The 25040-nt window shown below is 46.2% G+C and overlaps 2 protein-coding genes across 3 annotated transcripts; both read left to right on the top strand.

Moving 5' to 3' along the window:
* Positions 1 to 7543: 7543 nt before the first annotated feature.
* HMX2 (H6 family homeobox 2) lies at positions 7544 to 10106 on the top strand. The gene is made up of 2 exons (XM_012453415.2): positions 7544 to 8044; positions 8974 to 10106. The coding sequence occupies exons 1-2, from the start codon at positions 7777 to 7779 to the stop codon at positions 9525 to 9527; spliced, it is 822 nt and encodes a 273-aa protein (XP_012308838.1). The 5' UTR covers positions 7544 to 7776; the 3' UTR covers positions 9528 to 10106.
* A 3718-nt stretch (positions 10107 to 13824) lies between these two features.
* BUB3 (BUB3 mitotic checkpoint protein) lies at positions 13825 to 24758 on the top strand. 2 transcript variants are annotated; one of them, XM_012453414.2, is made up of 8 exons: positions 13825 to 13929; positions 14357 to 14551; positions 15087 to 15156; positions 17138 to 17289; positions 19860 to 20018; positions 21627 to 21804; positions 22002 to 22218; positions 24436 to 24758. In XM_012453414.2, the coding sequence occupies exons 2-8, from the start codon at positions 14357 to 14359 to the stop codon at positions 24443 to 24445; spliced, it is 981 nt and encodes a 326-aa protein (XP_012308837.1). In that variant the 5' UTR covers positions 13825 to 13929; the 3' UTR covers positions 24446 to 24758. The 2 variants fall into 2 exon arrangements, with proteins under 2 accessions (XP_012308837.1, XP_012308836.1); XM_012453413.3 differs by having other exon boundaries at positions 23196 to 24758.
* Positions 24759 to 25040: the final 282 nt, after the last annotated feature.

The raw sequence follows: 25040 nt of genomic DNA, 5'->3' as shown, positions 1-25040 counted from the left end.
CCCTCGCAGTGCGTTGCTAGGCTTCTCAAATTCAATCGACACAATTGATTCTACTGTGGCTGAAACGTCCAGTATAGTTTCCTGTTAATGGAAAACTGCCCTCCAAATAAACCGACATGCGTATTTATGGCAAAATTTTAGCCTGGACCCCAGTGAAGATAGATCTCTCTTTATTTCCCTCTGGTTTGGAATAAAAACGAGGGCATGTGTCATAAATGAAAAATAAACAGAAATTCGGGTCAAAATATGTTGTTCCTTATGTTACCTACAAACATGGTGATGCCTTTTACTGTTGGCAATACCAACCGCAGGACAGGCCAATAACAGTTCATTAAAAATAATGTTGCAATAGCAAACACGTTCTCAGATTTTACAGCCAGAACACGATGTTATCAAATGCCAAGAAAATACTTCTTTATTTGTGTATGGATTCTAGAAAACGGTTCTTGACTGACCAGGTCTTTACAAAGTCGGGAAATAACTGGTTCTCCACAAGCACAGTTTATCCTTTGTCCTGCTCCCTACAGCCTCCCTTTCCCTCCTGTTGGGGAGCCCCACCGCACTGGACCCCAGAGCACTCCTCCCCCAAACAGTGAAGCGCGCCCTGGGGGAGGGAGGTGGTGCCGACTTGGCCTGGGGACTGAGGGCTGTGTGAGCCTAGAAGCTGGCCCCTGTGGGAAATGTTGATTCCCTCCTGTCAGGGGTCATGGCATTTATCCCAGGGCAAGAGAGAAGGTTGAGCTAAAGTACGGGGCCGTGGAGCACAGAAGCCACTCTACACAAAGCGTCCTAAGCTCAACTCCAAGTTTTTCTGTGGTGTTCAAGCCAGGAGAAGCCAAGAAACCACTTAGTGGGGCCGCCACAGCACCAGAGCTGTCTTCTCCCCCTCACCCAGAATGCCCCCCTCCCTGCTGCCTCTGTAAAGAACTGCTGGCACCACTCATCAAAAGGCACCATTTTTGGGAACAGTGAAGGTGCCTACACAAAATTTCTCCTGGACATTCCCTAGGGGAAGACAGGACATCCCTTGTCCTCTCTCCGAGGACACTGAACTGGCACTCTCAATTTTGTCTTTTGACCCCTCCTTCAGACTGTGGAGCCCAGCCTTCTCTCTGACTACCCTAGCTTCAGATTCTTCCCCATCTGCATCCCAATTCATCTTCAAATCAATGCAAATGACTTCAGCTTCCAGGCTAAATCATTTCTGCATCACCCAAAGAGACACACATGTAAACACACAGGATACACTCACATTTGATATCAACACTCACCACACACACACACACACACACACACACACACAGTAGACCTCCTAACAGACACTATTTCCATGGATTCCTAGCAAACCCAATCACAAATGTTTAGCATCAATGCCATTGCTAAGGCACAGACACGATCACACACACCTGGTTCGAAGTGACCCTTTTCTCTGATGGCCCCAGGCTAAGGCAAGCTGAAAAGAATCCTGGGAAAGGACTGGGGAGAGAGCAAGGTGGCGCTCCCACCTCTACTGCAGGAAGCCTGAATGAACATCCTCGGGACCGGGATACTTCGAAATCCCTCCTCACAAGCCATCTGGGATAAACTGGCAGAACTTGCCACCATCCCACCGCAGCCCCCCATGCTCTTGTAGGCTGGGATCCTACTCAGTGTCCGCCTCCTTACAGTGCCAGGCTCTGCACTGGGAGCACCCCGGAGGCCTCTGGACCCTGGGAGACCACAGAGCCAGCACCCGAACTGTTTCTGTTGGCAACACAGATGTATTTCTTTTATTTGGTAGTAAATAGAGCGGGTGTGTGTACATCAAACAACAGCAACACAGATATAAACTGCCCCCCCCCCAACGGGGCGCTCATTCTGAGCCGCGACGCCCCCTCAACAGACTCCCGGCGCGGCAGAGCCAGAGGCCACGCGGTGAGAACCCCAGTGAGTGCGCTCTCCTTGCGTGAGTCTGGAGGTAGAGTTGGGAGAAAGAGGAGCAGGCCAAAAGATCAGTGGGATCTGCTTTCCCTTCCGCGGCGGAACGCTGGGCCAGCTAGGGCTTGGGAGATGGGGACCAGGGTTGGAGGCTTGGAGGCGGGCGGGGGGGTGCAGACGGCTTCTTTCAAGAGCTTCGACGAGGCCTCGCGTTTTCCGGCCGCCTGGAGAAGGGCCACACGCTGCTGCTTTCACCCTTTGCGCCCGCGGGGCATCTGAACTCCCCTTGAGAGCCCCCGTGGGGCCTGAGCTTCTGCTGGGCGAGACCCTGCCCTCCACGATTCCGTTTTGCCCTGTTTCTTTGGGTTGTCCACTTCCCGCGGCTCAGTGACCCAGCCAGGGGGCGTCTTCCGCTTAGCGATCCAAATGTAGACTCTGCAAAGCGGCTAAGAAGATCTGTCTACCCGGGTGCGCGCGATGGGGTCAGGGTGTAAGAACCAAGAGCCTCACAGAAACCCCGCTCGGGGTCCAAAGCGCAGCCGGCAGCACCCGGCAGACAACATCCTCTCCTATACGTACACCTGGCCCCGTAGGAGCCATCTGCAAGGCTCCCACTCTGGCTTCTCGCCCTCTCGCTACCCCCCACCCCTCACCCCAGCTTTGAGGGTGTGAGTGACCCCTTGCCTCTGGGCCTAAGCCACTGGATGTGTGCAAGCGGGTGTGCAAGGTGGATGGTGTTGACCTTTTGACCTGAAAACAGTTGGGGGTTGGGGGCGGGGAAGGAGGGCGGAAGAGAGGAAAGAGCCACGAAGTCACCTAGGCGGGGTTCCAGCCCTGCTGGTGCCTCGGATCCAGGTCTGGGGATGAGATTTGGTCTGCCCTTGTCCCGGAGTGTCTCTTCTTCGGAGTACCCTGAAGATGCAGGAGGTTGGGAGCCGAGGCTGAGGCAGGTAATCGGCTCCTGGATGGAAACACAACCCTCATCCTCACTGGCGCCCCTGTAAGCGCCTGGGATTCCTTCCCACCCTTCCGTCTCCAGGACTCCTAAGTATATCACTCGAGCAACGGGGCGGTTCCAGAGACCTGAGGGAAGGGATAGTTGGAGGCTGCAGCGCGCCTCCTCCAAGAGTCCCCTGGATGTTCGCACGAGTTGGTACTTGCCCAGATCTCTTCCTTGGCTGCTGCTCCAGGCGATGCATCTCTGGGGAAAACTTCCCAAAGTCTGAGTCGCCGGGGTTCCAAAAGGATCCCTTTGGGTTTAGGCCTGGGAGAGCTATAGAGCCAGCGACGAGCGCGTTGCGCCCATCACTGAGGCAGGAGCGGTGAGGTGGAGTCACCTGGCGCGCCTCAACCAAGCGCTAATGTCTTAAAGAAATATAAAGAATCCCCTTCTTTCGTGAGTTCCTTCACCGCCTTCGCCCCCCTTGGTGATGGAGTGCACGCATCAGATTTTCATCAAAGTTCTATTAAGTGAAACATAGGTTGCAGGGCACCCTTTGATTGAAACAGTTTAAATTTTAATTGTGTTTTTAATTTGACATATAGTTGCAGAAAGGAATGACACTGCGTCGCCAAGGGGCGGTCGATTTTCTTAATTTCTCCCAGAGGAATTGATGAGTCTATCAGGCCACTAGATTGGAAACCCATTAAAGCTCTCTGGTTAGGCTGTTAATTGGAACTTGATGGATGTGGGAGGGGGGGTGTCGGGACTCGGCTATGCTGATCCAATCTTCATGACTTTCTGTTTTCCAATAAATTACACAATTCATTTTCCAGGCACAGATTACATAAATTGTACACCTCTGGGGCTCTCTTTTTCAAATAGGGAGCCCTTTTCCCCAAAAGCCTATTGTGAGATGTCATTTGCACCAAAGAACGAACAGCAGAGGCCCTTGAATGAAAATCGAAACATAATCAACGTTTATACTTAGAAAATTTATTGAGATCATTTTCTCTGGTATTTCCTTATTTTAAAGTTTGGACGCACCATATATCATAATCCACTCGCGTGGGGGGGCAGACTGTGTTTAATATTTATCGAAGCTTGATTCCAAGATCAAACTTGTTTATGACTTCATCTGTCATTTCGGAGGGAGACTTCTTCCACTATTACCCGGCTCAGCCAGCCTATTTCCCAACTGCCGCAGAGCAGAGAGGATCAATTTTTATTAGGCTCCTCAGCAAGTTTGCTCTGGGCCGCTTTAATATTTAGCAGTGGCATAATCTCGGGACCTAAACTTAAAACGTTCTTTCAGTCTGGTAAAGTTTATCATTCCTTGGAACCTGGTCATGCCTAATTCCTAGGAGAGTGAGACAGAGGGTCGGTCCCAAACAGGCAGAGGGGCCATCCTCCAAGGTGTGGGCATTAAACTGAGTAGGGAGGGGCGGAGCTGTCCCAAGACTAGGAGGGTGGGCAGGGTGTGGGTGTGGGATAGTACTGAGTTGAAGGATTGCCACTTGTTAGGGGAGAGACAGGAGGTGTCTGTGGGTGGTGATTCCAGGAACTGAGTGTTCCTGGGAGTGAGTTTTGCAGCTACACTGGCCCAGGAGAGGGCGTCTGGGCCTCCGCTCTCCCGGTGAAGATCCCCATATACCGGAAAGGGGTGGCAGGGAAGGTCTTTTCTTGTCCCTCGGGTCCCTGAGGCTGTAGGTGCTAGAGGGGCTTGAGGTCCCTCGGGTGGTCAATCGAGGGGAGTCCAGGGAAGCTGCAGTCAGTCAGGCTGCAGAGTTGGGTCTCAGCCACAGCCTTCCTTGCCCCAGCCAGGTGCCCACTACCATCTCTTCCCTGGTTAAGTACAGCGTGTTTGTGACGTGCACACACTAGTAGGAGCTCAGTGAACGTTTGCTGAATGAATGTGTGAGCCTGAGTAGGCATTTATGCAAGTGCCTGCATGCAAATCAATGAGTCCTGTGCCGGGTGAGGCGGCAGAGTAGGTATCTCGATGAAGATCAGACCCTCGGAGGGATTAGAGGGCCGGGGCAGGGGGAATACAAGGCAAGATGAATCCTTTTGACTTCACAAACTATCCCTGGGGGGAGCAGAGATGGAGATGCAAGGATTCATTATTTCCTTGTTTAGAGTCCACAAGTCAGGCTCCTTGGGTCGACCCCCCAGTCTCTCACTGTTTCAGGGCCTGGGAGCTGCTTTTCCGAGGCCTGCCTCAGAGGTCCCCTGCCCTGACAGAGATCACTCCTTGGGCTCTTGCCCCACCCATACACACCCCCCCACCCCCGCCGCCAACCCGAGTTAGCAGGATCCTCACAGTCTTCCCCTGCAGCCATCCTCCAAGCTCAGTGTCAGTTTCTGCTCCTCTTTCCCTCCTCCCAAGTGCGATGTATTGGCAGTGGAACAACCTTGAACACGAATCCTGCTTTCTCTGCCTGGGCTAGTCACTTTTTTCTTGAGCCTCAGTTTCCCCGCCTGTACATTGAGGGAATAGATCTGTGTCACGTGTTTCCCATCAGGATTAAAGGAAATAATGATGGGGAGCTCCCAGCATGTTCCCAGCACGAAGTATTTACAGCTCAGGAATGTACGACCAACTCCCCTTTCCTGCCTCCAGCTTTCTTCCCCAGTGGGGTGGCTGGCACTGCTTGCTCCCGGAGTAGGCCGACCAGTTCCCCTCGGGGCTGTCTTGATCCCGGCCTCGGAGGCAGCGCCCAGCTCAGGATGTTTATGAGAAGCGGATGGTTAGTGGGAGTTGGACGATTCTTTCCCTGAACCTCCCGTGTACCCCCCAACAGCGCAGGAGCACGCGGGACCCGCTGCGACGTCGCCGGGAGCCTGCATCACCGCGGCACAGAGGAGAACGCACAAATTGTATTTCAGTGCCAGGTCCTTCCGGGTTAATGAGCTGACACCATGATTAAAGCTGACCATTTGTAATGTGTCTCGACCCTGCCGCAGAGCCCTGAAGAGGTTAATGCGGTGACGGAGGCCGGCACCTGCCCCTCGCTGGCCTCCCGGGCCGTGGCGCGCAACCCCTGTCCCCCGCCCCCTCGCCTGCCCCTGCCCCGGCTGCGCGGCCGACTCCTAATCAATTAGCCCATTAACGAGCCCTTCGAGGAGTTAAGTAGGGAGAGTTCTGCCACAGGCAGGGCCGCAGTCGGTAACTCACCGCGGTTAATGATATTATAAGCGCTTTACTTAATAACCAGGGCGCGGCTCGGGCGAGGAAGGAACTGCACGGTCATGGTGCAGCGTCTGGACAACTGTGGCGACTGATTCCAGAGTCTCTTCTCACCCTTGGCTGCACTTGGGGGGCACCTTAAAGATAGGGCTTCTAGGGTCCGGAGGCCACAGCTTGAGGGGGCGCGGTTGCCTGAGCACTTCGGGCCTTGCTCCACTTCAGTTTCCAAGAAGCTTGCGCAGACGACTGTGGTCCCCAAACTGCTTTGCTTAGCTGGGCTAATTCTAGCTCAGGTAACAGCTGATCCAGGAATTAAAGTGGTGAAAGCCATGGCATAGAAGGGGGCCAGGAGAACTTAGAGGGAATCACTATTTACTGAGCCCCACCGAGTGCCAGGGTCGGTGCTGTGACCTCACAGCAGCCTCTGCGAAGGAGACACTGCTTCCTTCAATTTTAGGAATAAAGAAATAGAGGCTCAGAATTTTCAATTATCTTCCCCAAGATCACCCATCCGAGATTTGAGTCGATTCTGCTCAATTCTAAACCCGAGTCCTGTTGCCACCTCCTCTTCTTTCTGGGAGCAAAGCATCTATTTCAGCAGCAGTTCCGAGACTTTCAATATTTACAAAACAAAAACAAAACACAGATTCACTTAAAACACGAGCGGGCCGTCGGCTACCTGGTCAGATTTATGGAACGTACTATGCGCTGCTAGTGCTTCGAGGCTTTCCATCCCTACCTGAGGCAATCCGAGAAGTTATTTTCAACTATGAGGGCAGAGAGGCTTTAATCCTTATCAGAGTTGCGCAAGTTCACGCAGTGTGTAAATAGTTGTGCTGGGATTTGAACCGAGATCTCCTGGCTAGAGTTAGGACTTCCTCTGTCCCGCTAAAGGTCCGTAGGGCCTGTGACAGGGATGAGGTCTGCAGACGGGGAAGGGGGGACTGTCTGCTCCTAGGGATCCTGGCCATCCTCCAGAGGAAGAGCGTCCTCCTAGAGACGCCTGCTCCTAACCCACCTCACCCCCACACAGGGCGCCGGGGTCCTGGGAACGCCGGCCCTGCCCGCCCACGGGGGCTAGAAGGGGTGGAGTGCTGGGGGGGGGATCGTGGAGCACCCAGTGCAAGACCCTGGGAGGCACGGAAACCCGTCGCCTGCGGAGGCGTCGAGCCACTCCAGCTCCGAGTCCCACATCACCCCTGCCTCCGGAGAGAGGGGTCCAAAGGGTTCAAGGGGCCGCAGCCTCCAGAAACCCGGGCTAGAATCTACGCTGCTTTCGGCCCTCGCTGCCCCTAGTGAGATGCCGCTGATGCCCGCCGGGCCCTCGGCGCGCTCTGGGGGCGCACGGGCGCTGTGTGCCTGGCCGGAGCGTTTTGAAATTTTCCGGGGCCGCTCGGCGGCGCTGCGATTGGCCGCGTTCGGGTAACCTCTATGCAAATGAGGCCGCGCCGCCTCCGCGCCGCCGGAGACCCGGAGAGCTGGCTGGCGAGGAAGGGGCATTCGCACCCGGGCTGGGCGGGCGCACCCAGAGCCGGGCGGGCAGGAACCCCCGCGCAGCCGTCCGGTGCCCTCGTGTCTCTCGCGCGGAAGGGACGCCTCACAGGCCTCGCCGCCCCCTCCCCCAGGTTCCCTCCCCGCCCCTCCTAGCTGCCTGCCTGCGGCACCACCTTCCACCCAGATCGTCTCTAAAGGGAGTTCTTGGTTTCCTCCGATTTCTTATGAACCCAGGATGGGCAGCAAAGAAGATACGGGCAAGGGGTGCCCGGCGGCCAGTGGCGTCTCCAGCTTCACCATCCAGTCCATTCTGGGCGGGGGTCCCTCGGAGGCACCGCGGGAGCCCGTCGGCTGGCCAGCCAGGAAGCGCAGTCTGTCCGTGTCCTCGGAGGAGGAGGAGTTGTACGACGGCTGGAAGGCGCCCGCCTGCTTCTGCGCAGACCCGCACGGCCCTAAGGAGCAGGGCCCCAAGCACCATTCCCCGATCCCTTTTCCTTGCCTGGGTAAGGATTGCACGTCGCCAGTGTGGCAGCGAGCGAGCGCGAGGGGAGGGAGAATGAGCGCCCAGCCAAGACTTCCGCGCCGGGCCCCTTTGGGCCAGAGCTGCGGCAGCCTGGGGTTCGGGATCGCGGGGAGAGGGCGCGCGCACTGTGGTGCCTCCTCCACTCGGTGGGCCCTCAGGAGGAGGCGAACACAGACCCGTGCGGGCTTGGGCGTCTTGGGGAACGTTGAGTTGTTAAGAGTGTGGACCACAGCGAGAGGGGCACGCGACCGGCCGTCCACCCGGCTGTCCTCAATCACTTTGCACATCTGGTACTTTCTTTCGGGACACGAGGTGGAGGTCCGCAAGTCGGGTCTGGGCGATCTGTCTCTACCGTAACCTCCTTCTGCGTCTTGTTCCTCACTCGCTCCGTACCTCTGCCTTTCTCTCTCTCTCCTCCTTGGAATGATTAGCACTCCAAGATGATTGACAATGGTGCGTTTCAGGGATGGTTCCTCTTTACAACATTTGACGAAGGGGAACCCTGCGTTAGTCCTTAGCGTGATTTCCAAACAATCGGCCTGTGAAATGATGCCACCCTATAAAGCTCGAGGAACTCTTCCAGCTCAGTTACTACCAGGCAAATTCGCCTTTTAAAACCATGCTAATGTTTCCCCCTCCAGTCCTCCTCCCCCTGTTGCCTCTGGCCCGTTCAGAAAGGTGGACGCACAGAGACCCCATACTCCAAGTAGCTGGGTCCCTCTCTTGTCACTTTTAAGGGCCACAGTGCTGGGTTTGGGGGGCCACTGAGAGGGATGAGGAGGGTATTGGTAAGGTGGGACCGAGGCTGCCAACCAGGCGCTTGCGAACCGCCCGGTCGCAGGGAGAACTGGCGGTCTCCGAGGCTCTCCAACCCACTCCATGGCCTTCCTCTCTGCTCTCGCTTCTCAGGTACCCACAAGGGCAGCGGAGGCTCGGGCCCCGCCGGCTCGGAGCGCACGTCTTTCCTTTCTCCTTCGCACTCGGACTTTAAAGAAGAGAAAGAGAGGCTCCTGCCCGCAGGTTCGCCCTCGCCGGGGTCCGAGCGTCCGCGAGACGGCGGCGCCGAGCGGCAGGCGGGCGCGGCCAAGAAGAAGACGCGCACAGTCTTCTCGCGCAGCCAGGTGTACCAGCTCGAGTCCACCTTCGACATGAAGCGCTACCTGAGCAGCTCTGAGCGCGCCTGCCTCGCCTCCAGCCTGCAGCTCACCGAGACCCAGGTCAAGACTTGGTTCCAGAACCGCCGCAACAAGTGGAAGCGGCAGCTCTCGGCAGAGCTGGAGGCGGCCAACATGGCGCACGCGTCGGCTCAGACTCTGGTGGGCATGCCGCTGGTGTTCCGGGACAGCTCGCTGCTGCGCGTGCCAGTGCCGCGCTCGCTCGCCTTCCCCGCGCCGCTGTACTACCCCGGCAGCAACCTCTCCGCCTTACCGCTCTACAATCTCTACAACAAGCTCGACTACTGACCTGCCTGCCGCCCCGCGCCGCCCGCCTGCGCCCGGGACTGCCTGCAGCTGCCCGCAGAGCCGGGCGCGGACTGCACTCTAAGCCGGGCTCCAGGCAAAGCGGAGTGTTTTCAGAAATATGAAGAAATACACCATGTGTATTCATTAGCTCTTATTTATGGCCTCTGCCCTACTTTTTGTTTTGATTGTTTTGGGTATTTACTGGCATCCCGTGAGTCAGAGAGCCTGCTTTCTACCTAGATCGAACCCAGTACGCTTTGTAAACCATTCGGAGTGGGATGTTCTCGGGTGGTGGTGGGAGAGGGAGTTTTGCCCAGATAGGCTTTGGTTGATAGGAAAAAAAAAAAAAAAAATCAGGAAACACCTACAAAGCCAGGTACACTCCTCCCCCATATATACACCTGTATGTATGTACATGCACACAAGCTCGGCCAAGCCAGGCCCTCAGAGGCTTTGGACAATTACCTAATTGCCTCTTTTCGTTTCCCTCATCCCGAGGATGGGTAGGAACGAAAAGGGGAGAGTTCAGATCTGTAAATATTTTTAAAGAGAAAAAAAAAATAAAACATTTTAAACCTCTTTGCTAACTTTGGTGGGATTGATTGCCCGGCATGATAACGCACGGAAGATTTTCAGGTTTTTCGGTGCAAAGACTTGCATGCGTCTGTCTACAGAGGTCTGGCTAGCGCCACGTGGAGGGTGGGACTGGGGTCAGGGGTTAAAGGTCGGGACCTCGGTGCCGCCCATCTGCACGTGGATAGAGCTGCCCGCCCACTCTCCCTCCTGCGCCCAGAATCGTCGCGCGAGCTGGGGCGCATTCTGGCTAGAATCCAGCTCCAGAGCCCGCACAGAGAAAAGACAAAGGCCCCTAGGGAGGCAGGCCTCGCCACTTAAGCGTTTGCCTTCCGGGAACGAGCGAGCCGGGTGCCCAGCGGCATATTCCCAGCACTGGGCTGGCCCTGAGCTTGGCCACAGCAGCTCATGCTACGACATGCCCTGTGCCGCGCACTTCCTCTCCAAGGGCATAAGGCAGGCCACGGCGCTGCTTGTACCTGGTAAAGCCTTCACTTTGCTCGCCGCGAGCTTGGCGCGACCGGCTTGTCGCTGTGCCCAGCTCCCTGGCCGGTGGCACAGTTATGTGTCCCGGCGGAGAGGGAACTGGACGCAGTGAGGCAGCACTTAGGCTCAGGAGAGACCCAAGGCTCGGGACCAGGCAAAGAAGGCGAGGGAGGCAAAGGCGCTTCCTTGTGATCATTTGTTGTTAATAGTTTGCATTGGTCCAGCGTGTGGCTGGATCGCCAGCTAGCACCGGGCCGCTTGCTCTGAAAGGAACCGTGACGCGCGGCGGGGGCGCCCACGGACTTCCTCGCCCTGATACCGGCGGCCGCGCAGAGGCTGGAAGAGCGCTGGACGGAGAGAATAGCCGCGCGAGTGTCATGCAAATCGCAGATTCTTGCTTCCCTTAGGTCGCAGCCACCTGTTCTTGGTAAAACGTTGGAAAAGGAAGCCTGAGCTCGGAGGAAGCAGGTAGTTCGGCACCACCTGGGGCGAGCTCCACCATCCGCCAGCTTCTGGCCTCTGGCTCCGCAGAGCGGATGCAAAGGCGCTGAGGCCTTATCTCATCCCCTAGAAGGAAAACATTTGCGTGTGAGAGTTGACTCTGAGCTGCAAGGCACTGAAATTATCTACATTTTGTGAATACATACAGGATATCTGTAAACGTCTATATGACTCGCAGTATTTTGTGTAAACTGGCCAAAAATAGTCTATCTGATGTCTATTTTGGGATCATGTTTTATCTTCTCACATTAGATTTCATAAAAATCACAATTCAAGGTGACGTCAGAAGGATGTTACCCAAGAACACATCTGCTGATACTAGGTTAGTTCAATTTCATTTATTTCAGCTGAGTTTACATCAGTAAATATTTACTGGGCTGAGTACATGCTGAGAAACTATGTACATGCTGACAAACTATGCTTTTGAGTAGTCAGATAAAAGAGACAGTGCATCCGTTTTCTTCTGATTTATCCAATACATATACTTCATTTCAATGCAATTCTTTTGCTCCAGATTACCCTCTTTAAATTGTTTTCTAACGTTACTTGAATATTTCAGGAAAAAACAACCAAACTGCTTCCAAATTACTGCTTGTACAGGAATATTCCATCCATACATTTTTGTTTGCATTTCAATAGATTACAGTTTTTACAAGAGATAATGGTTTTAACAGTATTGGGTCACTGTAGCTTCCCTAGGTTTCCCATAAAGGAAGTGTTTTTTTTAAATAGCCATTGTAGTCACTTAATGACTGTGATTTGTGCCCTTAAGATTTTAGGGAATTATCCTTTTCCAGTTTGTCACGATGTATATATTTCACTCTTTACTAATCCAGAAACTAGCTGTCAACTGTGATTCAACAGTATAATTAGTTCTTTGGAATTCCTCCTTACGGGTAACTTAATTTTTACACACACACACACACACACACACACACACACACACCCCTTTGCATTTCCATTTAAATGTTGTTCAGGACTCCATTGTTGCCAGATTTCCTGTCTCAAGACTATCAATTCATTTGAATAATCAGCAAAATAATCAGCCTCCTTTCAGGCTCTAAACTGGATTTAAAAGATTGACGTTTCTTAAAACTCAAATCGAGTAGGGCTGCAACTGCATGCCCAGAGGGACCTGAATCATACTCGCTGGATAATGAAATACACTTAGATTTTATTAGTGGGTGGTTCATGCTTAGAATCTTGGAACAATAATAGAATTAAATAAACAACTGGGAGAAAGAACCAGATAAATCAGGAGGTAAAATTATTTAGCTAAAGTTAGAATGGAAGTAAGGATCTGCATTTTAAAATTTTGAATTCAGCCATTAACTTGTGGAATAAGAAGACATAGAGAAGAACCAAGTAACAGGACTGGCAAGAAAGGAGGGCAAGAAATCTTTCAGCAGTAATATCATCAATGCAAAAGGCAGAAATGTTGCTGTTGCACCTGTGTTTATTGTGTCAGGAATCATACAAAGAGGTGCATCCAATTCAGGGTGTGTGAATGCATAAAGATCATCAACACTTTCTCTTATTAATGTCCCTTAAAAGTTAATCACTTTAACCCCAACAATTTCCTTTCATTTCGTACAAAACCAAATAATAAAACAATATATTTTTTCTTTTACAAAAGGCAGTGGAAAAGCGATTAAAGCATGGATTAAATTGAAATTTTTTAGTGAGCCTTTAACATTTAATAATAACTCAATCACTTCATTCTACTGATTAAGTGTTGCTTTTCTTTCATGGAGATAAAATAATTTCTCATTACCCAAGCAATCTTCTTGATCCTCATTTCTGGAGGATGCTAGAAAACAGCAAATGGAGCAAACTGAGCCTGCAACTTTGGGGAGTGGCAGGACAGAGTGAGAGGCTTGTAGCTGTCATTTTAGGACCCTACAATAAACAGCTCTAAAAGAAGAAGAGGTGGGAGCTTTAACATATTGCAGAGTACTGTCTCCTAGGCTGTTCACCCTTCTGAGGGGAGGTTCCTCAAGGGCAAAGGCTGGTCTGATTAAATGCATCTTTCTAGAGTCTCTCACCAGGCCTGGCACCAGTGGAGGCTCTATAAATGTTTGTGGAAAGATGGAGTGGAGAAATAAAGCATAATATAATATGAATTTCTTCAGCAAAACTTGAGACAATGGGAAATGGGAAACCCTGGTTTATAAGTGGAAACTCCAAGAAAATGAGAAAAAAATAATCAAGGCAAAATAATGCGGTTGATTAGAGCAAATATTTCCTTCTCTACATCAACTTTTAGTTAGCCTCACGAGCGTGTGCACGTCCAGAGATGGGGAGAAAACTTTAGCACTATATTAGTATTGACCAAAATGGAATTCTTGTATCTCAGAGACTAACTTCAAGGGGACGGTGCCACAAATGGAACAGGAAAGATCTTTCCCGCTTTCTATTCAGAGGGCGGGCAGAACGTCAGCCCCAGAAAAACTACATTTCCCAGAATGCCATACATCGGTGGCAGACGGCGTGAACGTGGCCTTGACACGCGATGCTCTTTGGGAGTTGTAGTTTCCACTCGTCCAGCTAGAACGCGGGTGCCTCCGCGCAGTGGTAAAATGAGCCCACGTGATCGGAAAAGCGGCGGTTTCCCTTTGAGCCGGAACAGGATGACTGGGTTGACCGATGCTGGGCAGCTGAGCGGACCAATTGGCCGCCTAGACTGAGACGTTGGTGTTTGAAATCAGCCAATGGTAGGTCTACGCTGGAGCTTCCTCTCCGCCTCCTTCGCCCAGACTGCGAGTGCACGGAGGGAAGCGAGTAGGCGGCGGCGACAGCGAGTGGCTAGCGGTGGAAACCTTGCTTCTTAAGGGAGCCCAAGGTAGGGAGGCGAAGCGACGGCGCGCGGGAGCGGTCTCTCCAGGGACTTCCCGGGCCCGCAACTGGCAGTGCCGTTCCGTTCGCAGGGGATCCGGTTTTGTTTCTATTGTTCTCCCTTTATTTTAGGAGTGCCCGGGGCCATGGAACCCGGGAGAGGAAACGGTCTGGGGTTCGGGCATCGCTGCGGACTGGGCCGGGGATAGGGGGACGGCGGTGCGGGCTGGGCCAGTTTGGGCGCGGCGGGGGCCGGATTGCCGTGTGAGTCCCGACCTTGGCGGGCGCGTACTCGGCGCAGGCGCAGAGACTCCTCCCCGGCGTCTTCTCGGCCCCTCCCTCTGGGGGGGGTCCCCGGACGCCGGGCCTTCAGCTTGCATTGCCCCAGCCCGTGGGACCCCCCTGGGGACTCTGACTGGGCGCCTGTTCTGCAGATGACCGGTTCTAACGAGTTCAAGCTGAACCAGCCACCCGAGGATGGCATCTCCTCGGTGAAGTTCAGCCCCAACACCTCCCAGTTCCTGCTTGTCTCCTCCTGGGACACGTCCGTGCGCCTCTACGATGTGCCGGCCAACTCCATGCGGCTCAAGTACCAGCACACTGGCGCGGTCTTGGACTGCGCTTTCTACGTAGGTGCCCTTCCTCGCCACTCCCGCCCCTGTGTTAGGATTCTCCATGCTAGGAGCGTTTATTTTGCAGTGTTGGGTAGAGGCGTCTGTGGGTGGGGTTATTTGGACAGTTCTGCAGCTCTTCAGGAACACCTACCTGCCTTGAACCAGTATCGTTTTGGGTTGGGGACGTGCGGACGTTAGAAACTCCGTCTCCCCTTTCCATTACAAGCTTGTGGAGTAACTGTAAACTTTCGGAATATACGATAATTATATTTGCAACAAGATTGTTTTGGCTGCTGTGTTAAAAGGAACGTTTAGGGGAAATGTGTGTTTACCCTCAGCTAGCCTGTTGGCTAGGATAAAAGCAGCCCTCCTTAATTTCGTAGTTTAGTGACCACTTGCTTTTTTTTATGCTGTTTTTTGGTGTGTTTACCATGAATAGTTGAGCCCAGTGCATATCCCGAGCATAAACTGAACAGTTGCTTGTAGAAATAAGAATGCTGAAACACTTTCTAAAGTACTAATTTTTAAATGGTTCAAAACTATTTTGTAGGATCCAACACATGCCTGGAGTGGAGGGCTAGATCATCAATTGAAAATGCATGATTTGAACACTGATCAAGGTAATGTGACCATATCTTTACCAGTTTGTTTTCTTGGCCAGCGTTGTGAAGTATAAATGTTTATATAGGAAGAGTAGTTCCTGAATTGCTTAATTACCAAATTGCTTAAGTACATGGCTTGAATTTAGGATTTTTTTGTTTACATAACCATTAAGTTACTGATTACAGAACATTATGCATGTATTTTTGCAGTAAAGCCAGTTATGGTCACCATTTTCAGTGTTTACATAAATTGACACGTAAGTATTCGGCCTTTATCTTGTCCTTAGAAATGGGCTGGATCCCAGACTGGTCATCGTTTCATTAGGATTTTCCACTACAGTGCTGATATTTGACAGTTCTGTTTTCAGAAGCTAATTTAGTTTTCAGAAGCTAAAGGCAGATTTAAAGATAGAATTTAAAACCGGACAAAAATTAGGCAGTCACTGTGTTTGTATATGTTTCAGTTGCATTTTTTGAATGCGTAATTAGATGATACATTTTCTTTCAGTTAAGTAATTTCTTAGAGGTCCAGATATGAAATGACTTACTCAAATTTTTTTGGTGACATTGGGACAGAGTAGAGATTCAGATGGAACCCAAATGCATAGAGCTCTCTAGCTGAGGATTTGTTTCCATGTGTATACATCAGACATAGCTATCCTAAGGACATGGGAGGGCACAGAGATATGACGAGATGGAAGATGAGTTGAGCAACAGGAGAATGGATGGAGCGTGGACACATTTTGTCAAAAAACTAAACACCCATTTAGAAGAGGCTTTTGCATGAAAGCTACTTCCTTCTGTAAATTATACTGCAGGCATTTGGTTTTGTTTGCTGGTATCTTACCCTGTGTAATAAGTAAGCTTGTAGGTCTAGGGTCCTATTTGTTCAGAAACTTGGGGGGTAGGGAGAAACACTGAAAAGCAAAATTAAAAGATTTTCAGTGTTACATAGAGAATTAGCTGTTTATTCTGTGAAAGTCACTGCCAAACTTCATGCATGAAATCCTTTCTTGTTTAAATGATACTTTTTTTTTGAAATAGAGTCTTGCTTTGTTACCCAGGCTGGAGTGTAGTGGTGTGATCTCAGCTCACCACAGCTTCCGCCTCTTGGGTTCAAGCGATTCTCCTGCCTCAGCCTTTCGAGCAGCTGGGACTATAGGTGCGTGCCACCATGCCCAGCTAATTTTTGTATTTTTTAGTAGAGATGGGGTTTCACTATGTTGGCCAGGGTGGTCTCAAACTCCTGACCTCGTGATCCACCCGCCTTGGGCTTCCAAAGTACTGGGACTAACCTTACTGTTTGAAGGTCAGGACCATATATTGTTCTTTCCTATATCCTTAGCAGTTGGCACAGATTCTAGTACATAGTAGATGTTAGTTGAATGAATAAATGAAATATAATGGGAAGGTTCAAATTGAAAAGAAAGAAAATGTCTATTGAAAATTTGAGCCACAGTGGAACCAAGTGAAATACTGAGAGGACTTCACTACCAGTTCTCAACCCTTTAGCCATGTAAATAAATTTCTTAGCAGCATTGGCTTAATGTTCAACATAAATGTTGACTCAGAAGCCCAGAGTTCTCCATTCATTTGTTCATTCAACAGATATTTCTTGAGCACCTAACCTGTACCAGACCTTGCACTAGATATGGGCAGAGATACGCAGTTAAATGAGGTTCCTGATAGGAAGTCTGGAATCAAATGAGGAAGGTAACAGATATGCCACCATTCTAATGTAATCTGAAATTCAAGACAGCCTTTGATATATGCCATACTAGTGAGTCATGTGAAGTACACACTGTAAGGTGAACAGAGAGGAATGGATAACTTTGTAGTAATGGAGAGATTTTTCTGTGTGTAGACATTTCCATGGGGTTGGATGAGGCAAATTCATTACAGCTGAATGAATGTTTCTTTTAATTGTTTATTTTAGGAATCTTTAGTAAAGGTAGTAAGCTAGATGTTGGGGTTTTTTTTCCCCCTTTTTTTCCTACAGAAAATCTTGTTGGGACCCATGATGCTCCTATCAGATGTGTTGAATACTGTCCAGAAGTGAATGTGATGGTTACTGGAAGTTGGGATCAGACAGTTAAATTGTGGGATCCCAGAACTCCTTGTAATGCTGGGACCTTCTCTCAGCCTGAAAAGGTAGGATCTTTATTTATATTCATCGCAGGAGTTGATGGTTTTCGGGTGATTTTTGCCTCGATGCATGATTGCTGAATATGCTTGTTGAATTTAAAAGTGAAAAGTCAACATAGGAAAAAAAAAAGTCGACAGAGTCTGTTTCATAAATCCAACTACATAGAAATGCATAAATCCAACTACATAGAAATGCTTTAATGCAAGAGAAAATTAACTTTGGGATTTTGGGCCAGCTTTTATTTGTCAGATGTTATACTTGCTTCCATGTACAGTTAATGTTTTAAATCGCAGAACTGATAAGCAACTCACTGCCTTTTCAGAGAAGTCATTTAGCAGACTGTTCAGTTGTCTTAAATTGACGCTCCATCCCAAACCAGAAAATTGGTTGGAGCATCACTTATTTTCATTTGTTATCTGACGTTTCTTTTGGAGTTGACTTGAGAGGACAAAATGGGTTATCATTTCAAGTTCAGTGAAAAAGGTATTTTATGTTCCCTGGCTTCTACTGTTTGTATATTTATTTTTTAATATTGACAGATGTAGTTTCAAGGCTCATAGTGAACAAAGCTTTTTAAAACCAAAACTTTGTGTATTATTCTAACCTTTTGACCTGTATGATGAAAGTGTAATTGAGCATTCCTGCTGTATCCTCATCAGACCTTATCAGGTGGTCGTTAATTTTGAAGATTGATTGTTTTAGTGGTTTAAGGTATCCTTTACTTTAGTCCATTTCCTCAGCGTAAATATACTATTCAATTCCTGTTAGCCATCATTATATACAATAGTGCATCCAAAGAGCCATTATTTTTGTCACATCACAGTCGAATCTACTCCTGGCAAGACCTTTGTTCAGAATAAAATAATTGCATTGTTTCTAGTTTTGATTTATGGTTGTATGTAACATGTTAAGAACTGTGATAAATTGCTGACAGAATATCATATAATGGACAGCCACACTGAATCAAGCTGCTTATTGGTTCAGCAAGGTTCATTATGTCACTTTTTTTAATACTTTCTTTGATAAATGTATATACCTAGTCAGTAGCATGACAGTGGTTTCACTTGATTTATGATCAGTGGGGATAGAAACCACTGTTAGAAGCTTGTGTGTCACCTATATAGTAAAGATTTAAGATAAAATTCCCAATATGATTGTACCATTATAAATTGATCTCTTTCTGGATTCTCTTTATTTTTAAAGTTTGGTACTTTATACATCTTAGATTAATTTTCATTTTCCTGCAAACATTTTGTTTTCTGAGTGAGCTATGATAAATCTTACAGCATTTCTCGTATTTAAATCTGCTTATATTAAATCTATTGTTTTAAATCTTAATTTTAATTCCTTGTTTTTCCCTTGGTCACATTAATTGTTGAATTTTAAGACTAGATTCTAGAGAGTGGTTGGACATGGCATAAAGCTAACCTGGATTTTTTTCAGCTGATGGTATGTGGTTAATAGACGAGTGATTATTAACATATGGCTTAAGTACCGAATGTTGAAGAGACATCTTACCTTGACATGGGGTCTCTACATTTTTTATGGCAGTTTTTCGGTTTAAAAATGCTAGGTCAGATTAGAGTTACTTATTAATTGAAAATAATAGAGCACGCTTATGAATCGCCAGTCTAGATTTTTTAAAAGGGACTGAACATAATAACTTTTTTTGCCACCTTTTTCGTGAATTGTCTACCTCTGTTTTGTTTCCAAATAACATTATATTTGCAAATAACTTGGTATTTGCAAATAAACCACTAAATGTTCACTTGCAGGAAATTCTATGATTTATTATAAAGGAATTTTTGTGGAAAGTTTAATATTGCAGAAAGGCATTATGAGAGAAAAAATAGGGGCTAAACTACTTTAAAACATTTTCCCTAAAGTTGAACTTCTGTCTTAAATGTGTAGCAGGACGTCAGGGCACAAGAATTGCTTTGGCATATGTCAGACCACTATCCTTGTCTTTTAATTTTGAGTTTGTATGCCACCAAAGGCTACTAAACATCTAATTAGTGGTGACTCCCTCACCCCTCCTGGAAAGCTCTATTTATTCCATGTAACAACTGGAGGGGAAAAAAATCAAGATTTTTAGAGTTGCAAAATGAAATGCTCTAAAAGGTGATTATAGAAAAATAATTTTGAAAATGATTGTTTGATGAAAAGCCAGAAACCCATTAAACTCTACCTTGAATTATTTTATGGCTTTATTATCTCATTTTGAATTTTTTTTACACTTTTATATTGTCTCTAAATGAAACATGAAGACTGAGAAAAATAGTTTAATTTGTTCTAATAATGGAGAGAATTAAGACTTCAAAAGCTCCTTTACAGAATTAATTAGAATGTACATTATATGATACTTGGTGAAGTATGAAGATCATCGTGGGTTTGCTATTTTGTATGAATTACTCAGTTTGAATAATTGCAGTATTTAAAATTGTTACCTGTGATTGGGGGTTTAGTCAGCTTTTTTTTTTTTATGGTTTTATGATCAGATGGCCTTTATTTTGAGGCAAAATGGTGTTTTCGGGCAAGTAGGTGATTTTTAGCAAGTTTTGATCTTTTTTAAAAGGTATATACCCTCTCAGTGTCTGGAGACCGACTGATTGTGGGAACAGCAGGCCGCAGAGTGTTGGTGTGGGACTTACGGAACATGGGCTATGTGCAGCAGCGCAGGGAGTCCAGCCTGAAATACCAGACTCGCTGCATACGAGCGTTTCCAAACAAGCAGGTACTGAACTATACCCCCTCTTCTTTCTGGAATTTGAAAATAATATGATATTATATAATAAGTATTTGGCCACTACCCCTCTAAAGCCTTCTTTTTTTTTTTCAGTAGTGATTTAGAGTTTGCTGTTAGGTGTATTCTTCCTTGATATTTTTGACAGCCATGTGTTAAAAGGTAGTGCATTAATCCCCATTTTAGAGATAATCTTGATGTTCAGAGAGGCCAAGTAATCTGCTCAGGAGGTAGTTCAAATAGAGGAGGACTTCTGGAATCTTTCGTTGATCCTGGTCCAGGATACTTCCTAGGTATACGGTAATCAGAGATGGCTTTGCAGATATTTCAATTTACAAAACAAATTAAAATTTCTATCTGGAAATTTAGGTTTGTGGGATTTGCTATTTTCTTTTTGCCTTTTTGTAACCCGAATGCTTACAGAATTTTTTCCCCAGCTTGACAATAGAACTTTGATTTTTTTTCTCAAACTCAACTGAGGTTAGAGAGGCAGGGCCCTTCATGACTGACCCTTGATGTACAGTGTGGGTCACCTTCCATCATCAAGAAATGAGATTAGCCTGTTTATTAGTGAGCTCCCACCTCTTTCGAGTCCTCAAAGTTCTAAGAGGAGATGGTGGCATGGTCAGTTGCAATAGGAATTTTGCAAGAAGAAAACTGATTAAAAACAGCAGGTGTCTCTGGTATCTTATGGCTGTCCTTTGGTGGTTGTAGAACTTGAAGCAGTTACGTTATTCTCTTGGCTTTTTAACCTGTAAAGGCCAGTACCTCAAATGGTGATCACAGTTCTTTTTTTTAGGAAATTGTAAATTTCCATTAAAGATAAAAGAATTGCAATTATGTGAAACTTTAGAGTTTTAAATATGTGATTAAAATATGCTTACATTGTGAACATTAATGCCATTATATCTAATATTTTCTGTAGAATTATCTCTATTTTGTAATGGAAGTTAAAAAGTATAATTTTACTGACTTATTTATTTCTCCATAAACAGTTTTTCATATTTGGTGGTGTGTTATCTTATTTTTTAAGATACTGTCATTTCAAGGAAAGACGAGAAAAGGTTTGAATTGTGAACCACTTCTGAATGTCCCTGAAAGTCTTTGTGCAAACCTTACTTGCTGTACTAAATGCAAGAAGTAGCATGGCTGAGATGGAAGACTCGTGTTCCAGTTGATTTGGATTATTGATGCCCCCAGTGAAGGAAACACAATTCTTAATGGTTGTTCGTGATGAAGAAGCACGAACGTAGAAGAATATATTTTAACTGAGAACAAATTTGAGTCTGTTGGGCAGAATAACAAATAAGTGACACTAAAACACTTTACAGTTTTGTTTAGGTTTGATGAAATAACTAGACATTTTTTATTGTAATGTGAAAGGCCCTGGTACCTGTAAGGAAAGCAAGTGATGACAGCCTTATTTTCTTTTCAGAGTCGTCATAACTATGGTAGTACAGCTTAAACACTTCATTAAAACCTGCTGTACTTCTCATTTCTGAAACAATCATTCTTCAGTGTGGGTTGAATTTGGAAATTAGCACCTTGTTTTCGGAAGCTGGAATTTACCATTTTTTTCTTCTGGTTCTCTCTTGGCAGGGTTATGTATTGAGTTCCATCGAAGGCCGAGTGGCAGTTGAGTATTTGGACCCAAGCCCTGAGGTACAGAAGAAGAAATATGCCTTCAAATGTCACAGACTAAAAGAAAATAATATTGAGCAGATTTACCCAGTCAATGCCATTTCTTTTCACAATATCCACAATACATTTGCCACAGGTAAAGTATGGCATGCTAACCTATATTTAATTATTACATTATTTGATGCTTGCTTTTTATGGTATTTAGCTAAACAAATCTGTACAATACTGTAGGAAAATGTAAATTCTCTGACCTTAAAAAGTAACTGTTATGATAATGATTATTTCTGTATGTGGTGTTAAGAACCATATTAACTATTTTGAAATTACTTCCAGGTGGTTCTGATGGCTTTGTAAATATTTGGGATCCATTTAACAAAAAGCGATTGTGCCAATTCCATCGGTACCCCACGAGCATCGCATCACTTGCCTTCAGTAATGATGGGACTACGCTTGCAATAGCATCATCATATATGTATGAAATGGATGACACGGAACATCCTGAAGATGGTATCTTCATTCGCCAAGTGACAGATGCAGAAACAAAACCCAAGTGAGTATGCTTCACCTGTATTTGAGCCTTTTCTTGCATTCAACCCAGGATTTATTAATTTTTCTAAATTCATGAATAGCATTGTTGATGCCTGCTCGATATTACAGCTGACTGTAGGGTTGGAGTTGATGTTATCATGTTCTCCCAAGCTTTCAATATCCGTAGGTTGATAGACGTCTGATGGATAAAATTGTGCCTAGTTGTTTTGTAGAGAAGAATGTCAAACTCTCATTCTTCTTGAATAGGCTCTATTATTTGAATCTCTGGAGTTATTACCAGCTCATTGCTTCAAAATTAAGTTGAGGAATTCAAGAATAATTTATTTTAGCAAATTCTATTTAAGATATTTAAGAATTTGAACTGCCAAAAGTCTTTCCTCTCCACAGAGGTTGTTTCTTTAATATTAACACAAAGTAAGTGACCTTCAGGTCTTATTGGAAACCCAGAGTAATATGGCCTTGCCTGGAATTGCAAATTTCCTTAGTTTTGAAATTTTCATAGATGTCTTTGGTTCTTGGTTGTAACTGTTGACTGAGAAGAGTCATTTACATTTTTTGATACCAATAGGGCAAAGTTTTTTACTTAATTACCTCCACCAGGCTTAAGGGAAATCTGATACTTAGGCATGTGTTTAACTATGAAATACCTACCCCAAGTATCTTTCTTTGTCCAGTTCCCTGTCCCCCTCTCCCCAGGCCCTTAAAGGAAGTTCTGGATACATAGTTGTGGAATAACTGAATGTTTTCAGGGTTCCTATACTTTGCTGAATTAAAATGGGTGTGGTACCATGAGAGGGGGCAGAATATTATATATTCTATATCAGATATGCTTTTACAAGTTTGACTTTAGAAAAGTCTTAGCATGTGAAGCCTGTTGGATAAAGGGCTGTGTTTGCATTTAATCTGTCACTTTTGTATCTCCTGTCCTGGCTGGCCATTTTGATCTCATGCTGTTCTTTTTTTCTTTTGAACTTGTAGGTCACCATGTACTTGACAAGATTTCATTTACTTAAGTGCCATGTTGATGATAATAAAACAATTCGTACTCCCCAATGGTGGATTTATTGCTATTATCAAAGAAACCAGGGAAAATACTAATTTTAATATTATAACAACCTGAAAATAATGGAAAAGAGGTTTTTATTGAATTTTTTTTTTTTTTGAATAAAAACTTTCTTAAGTGCATGAGATGGTTTGATGGTTTGCTGCATTAAAAGTATTTGGGCAGACAAAATTGGGCAGTGATTGCACTTCTGAGAATCAGTTTTGACCTTGATTTTTGTTTCCACTGGAAATAAATGTTTGTAAATAAATATAGGTAATAAAAATCCCTTTGCATTCTTTCTGGACCTTAAATGGTAGAGGAAAAGGCTCGTGAGCCATTTGTTTCTTTTGCTGGTTATAGTTGCTAATTCTAAAGCTGCTTCAGACTGCCTCATGAGGAGGTTAATCTACAATTAAACAATATTTCCTCTTGGCCGTCCATTATTTTCTGAAGCAGATGGTTCATCATTTCCTGGGCTGTTAAACAAAGCGAGGTTAAGGTTAGACTCTTGGGAATCAGCTAGTTTTCAATCTTATTAGGGTGCAGAAGGAAAACTAATAAGAAAACCTCCTAATATCATTTTGTGACTGTAAACAATTATTTATTAGCGAACAATTGATCCCAGAAGGGCAAATTGTTTGAGTCAGTAATGAGCTGAGAAAAGACAGAGCATATCTGTGTATTTGGAAAAATAATTGTAACGTAATTGCAGTGCATTTAGACAGGCATCTATTTGGACCTGTTTCTATCTCTAAATGAATTTTTGGAAACATTAATGAGGTTTACATATTTCTCTGACATTTATATAGTTCTCATGTCCATTTCAGTTGACCAGCCGCTGGTGATTAAGGTTAAAAAGAAAAAAATTATAGTGACAATGAGATTCATTTCAATGTAATGCACTAAAGCAGAACACGAACTTAGCTTGGCCTATTCTAGGTAGTTCCAAATAGTATTTTTGTTGTCAAACTTTAAAATATATATTAATTTGCAAATGTATGTCTCTGAATAGGACTTGGACCTTTCCTGAGATTTATTTTATCCATGATATATTTTTTAAAAATTCTTTTGATACAGAGAAGGGTCTTTTTTTTTTTTTTTTTTTGAATTATTTCAGTGAAAACTTGGTGTAAGTCTGAACCCATCTTTTGAAATGTATTTTCTTCATTACAGGTCCACCTAATCATCCTGTGAAAGTGGTTTCTCTATGAAAAGCTTTGTTTGCTTCCTACAAATACATGCTTATTCACTTAAGGGATGTGTTAGAGTTACCGTGGATTTCTCTCTTTTTGTCTTACAAGAAATTTGTCTGTGTACCTTAATACTTTGTTTAGGATGAGGAGTCTTTGTGTCTCTGTACAGTAGTCTGAAGAATTCCCCCTTCTGTCCCCTAGCAAGCCCAGTTGCTGTATATGAACAGTTTGAGCTCTTTTTGTAATATAACCTAAACCTGTTATTTCTGTGCTGTCTAATAAATCAGATTCAGAACCCTTGAATGTTGGGCGTTTTTGAATGTGGATAATTAATGTAATTTACTTAAAAAGGCTTGTGTAAAGCAAAACTCCTCATCACAGTCATGTTGGGGGATGACATTTTACCTTTAAGTCCACTCTGCCTCGTGTAATTGTCTCCTCTGATGTGTGTTGGAGATTCAGCCCTGCATAAAGTGATTTGTTGGAGTTCAGCCATTTCCCTCATGCCCCCTTGTGCCTTCTCGGTGGATCAGCAGGGCTTTTGAGCCAAGTGTGCAGCTTCATTGAGGATGGACAAGAGACTGT

The sequence above is a fragment of the Aotus nancymaae genome, unplaced genomic scaffold, assembly GCF_030222135.1.
Source record: "Aotus nancymaae isolate 86718 unplaced genomic scaffold, 86718_ANA_hifiasm-v0.15.2.pri h1tg000010l, whole genome shotgun sequence".
NCBI classification, from domain to species: domain Eukaryota; kingdom Metazoa; phylum Chordata; class Mammalia; order Primates; family Aotidae; genus Aotus; species Aotus nancymaae.
This window is presented reverse-complemented; position numbering and strand designations above follow the sequence as displayed.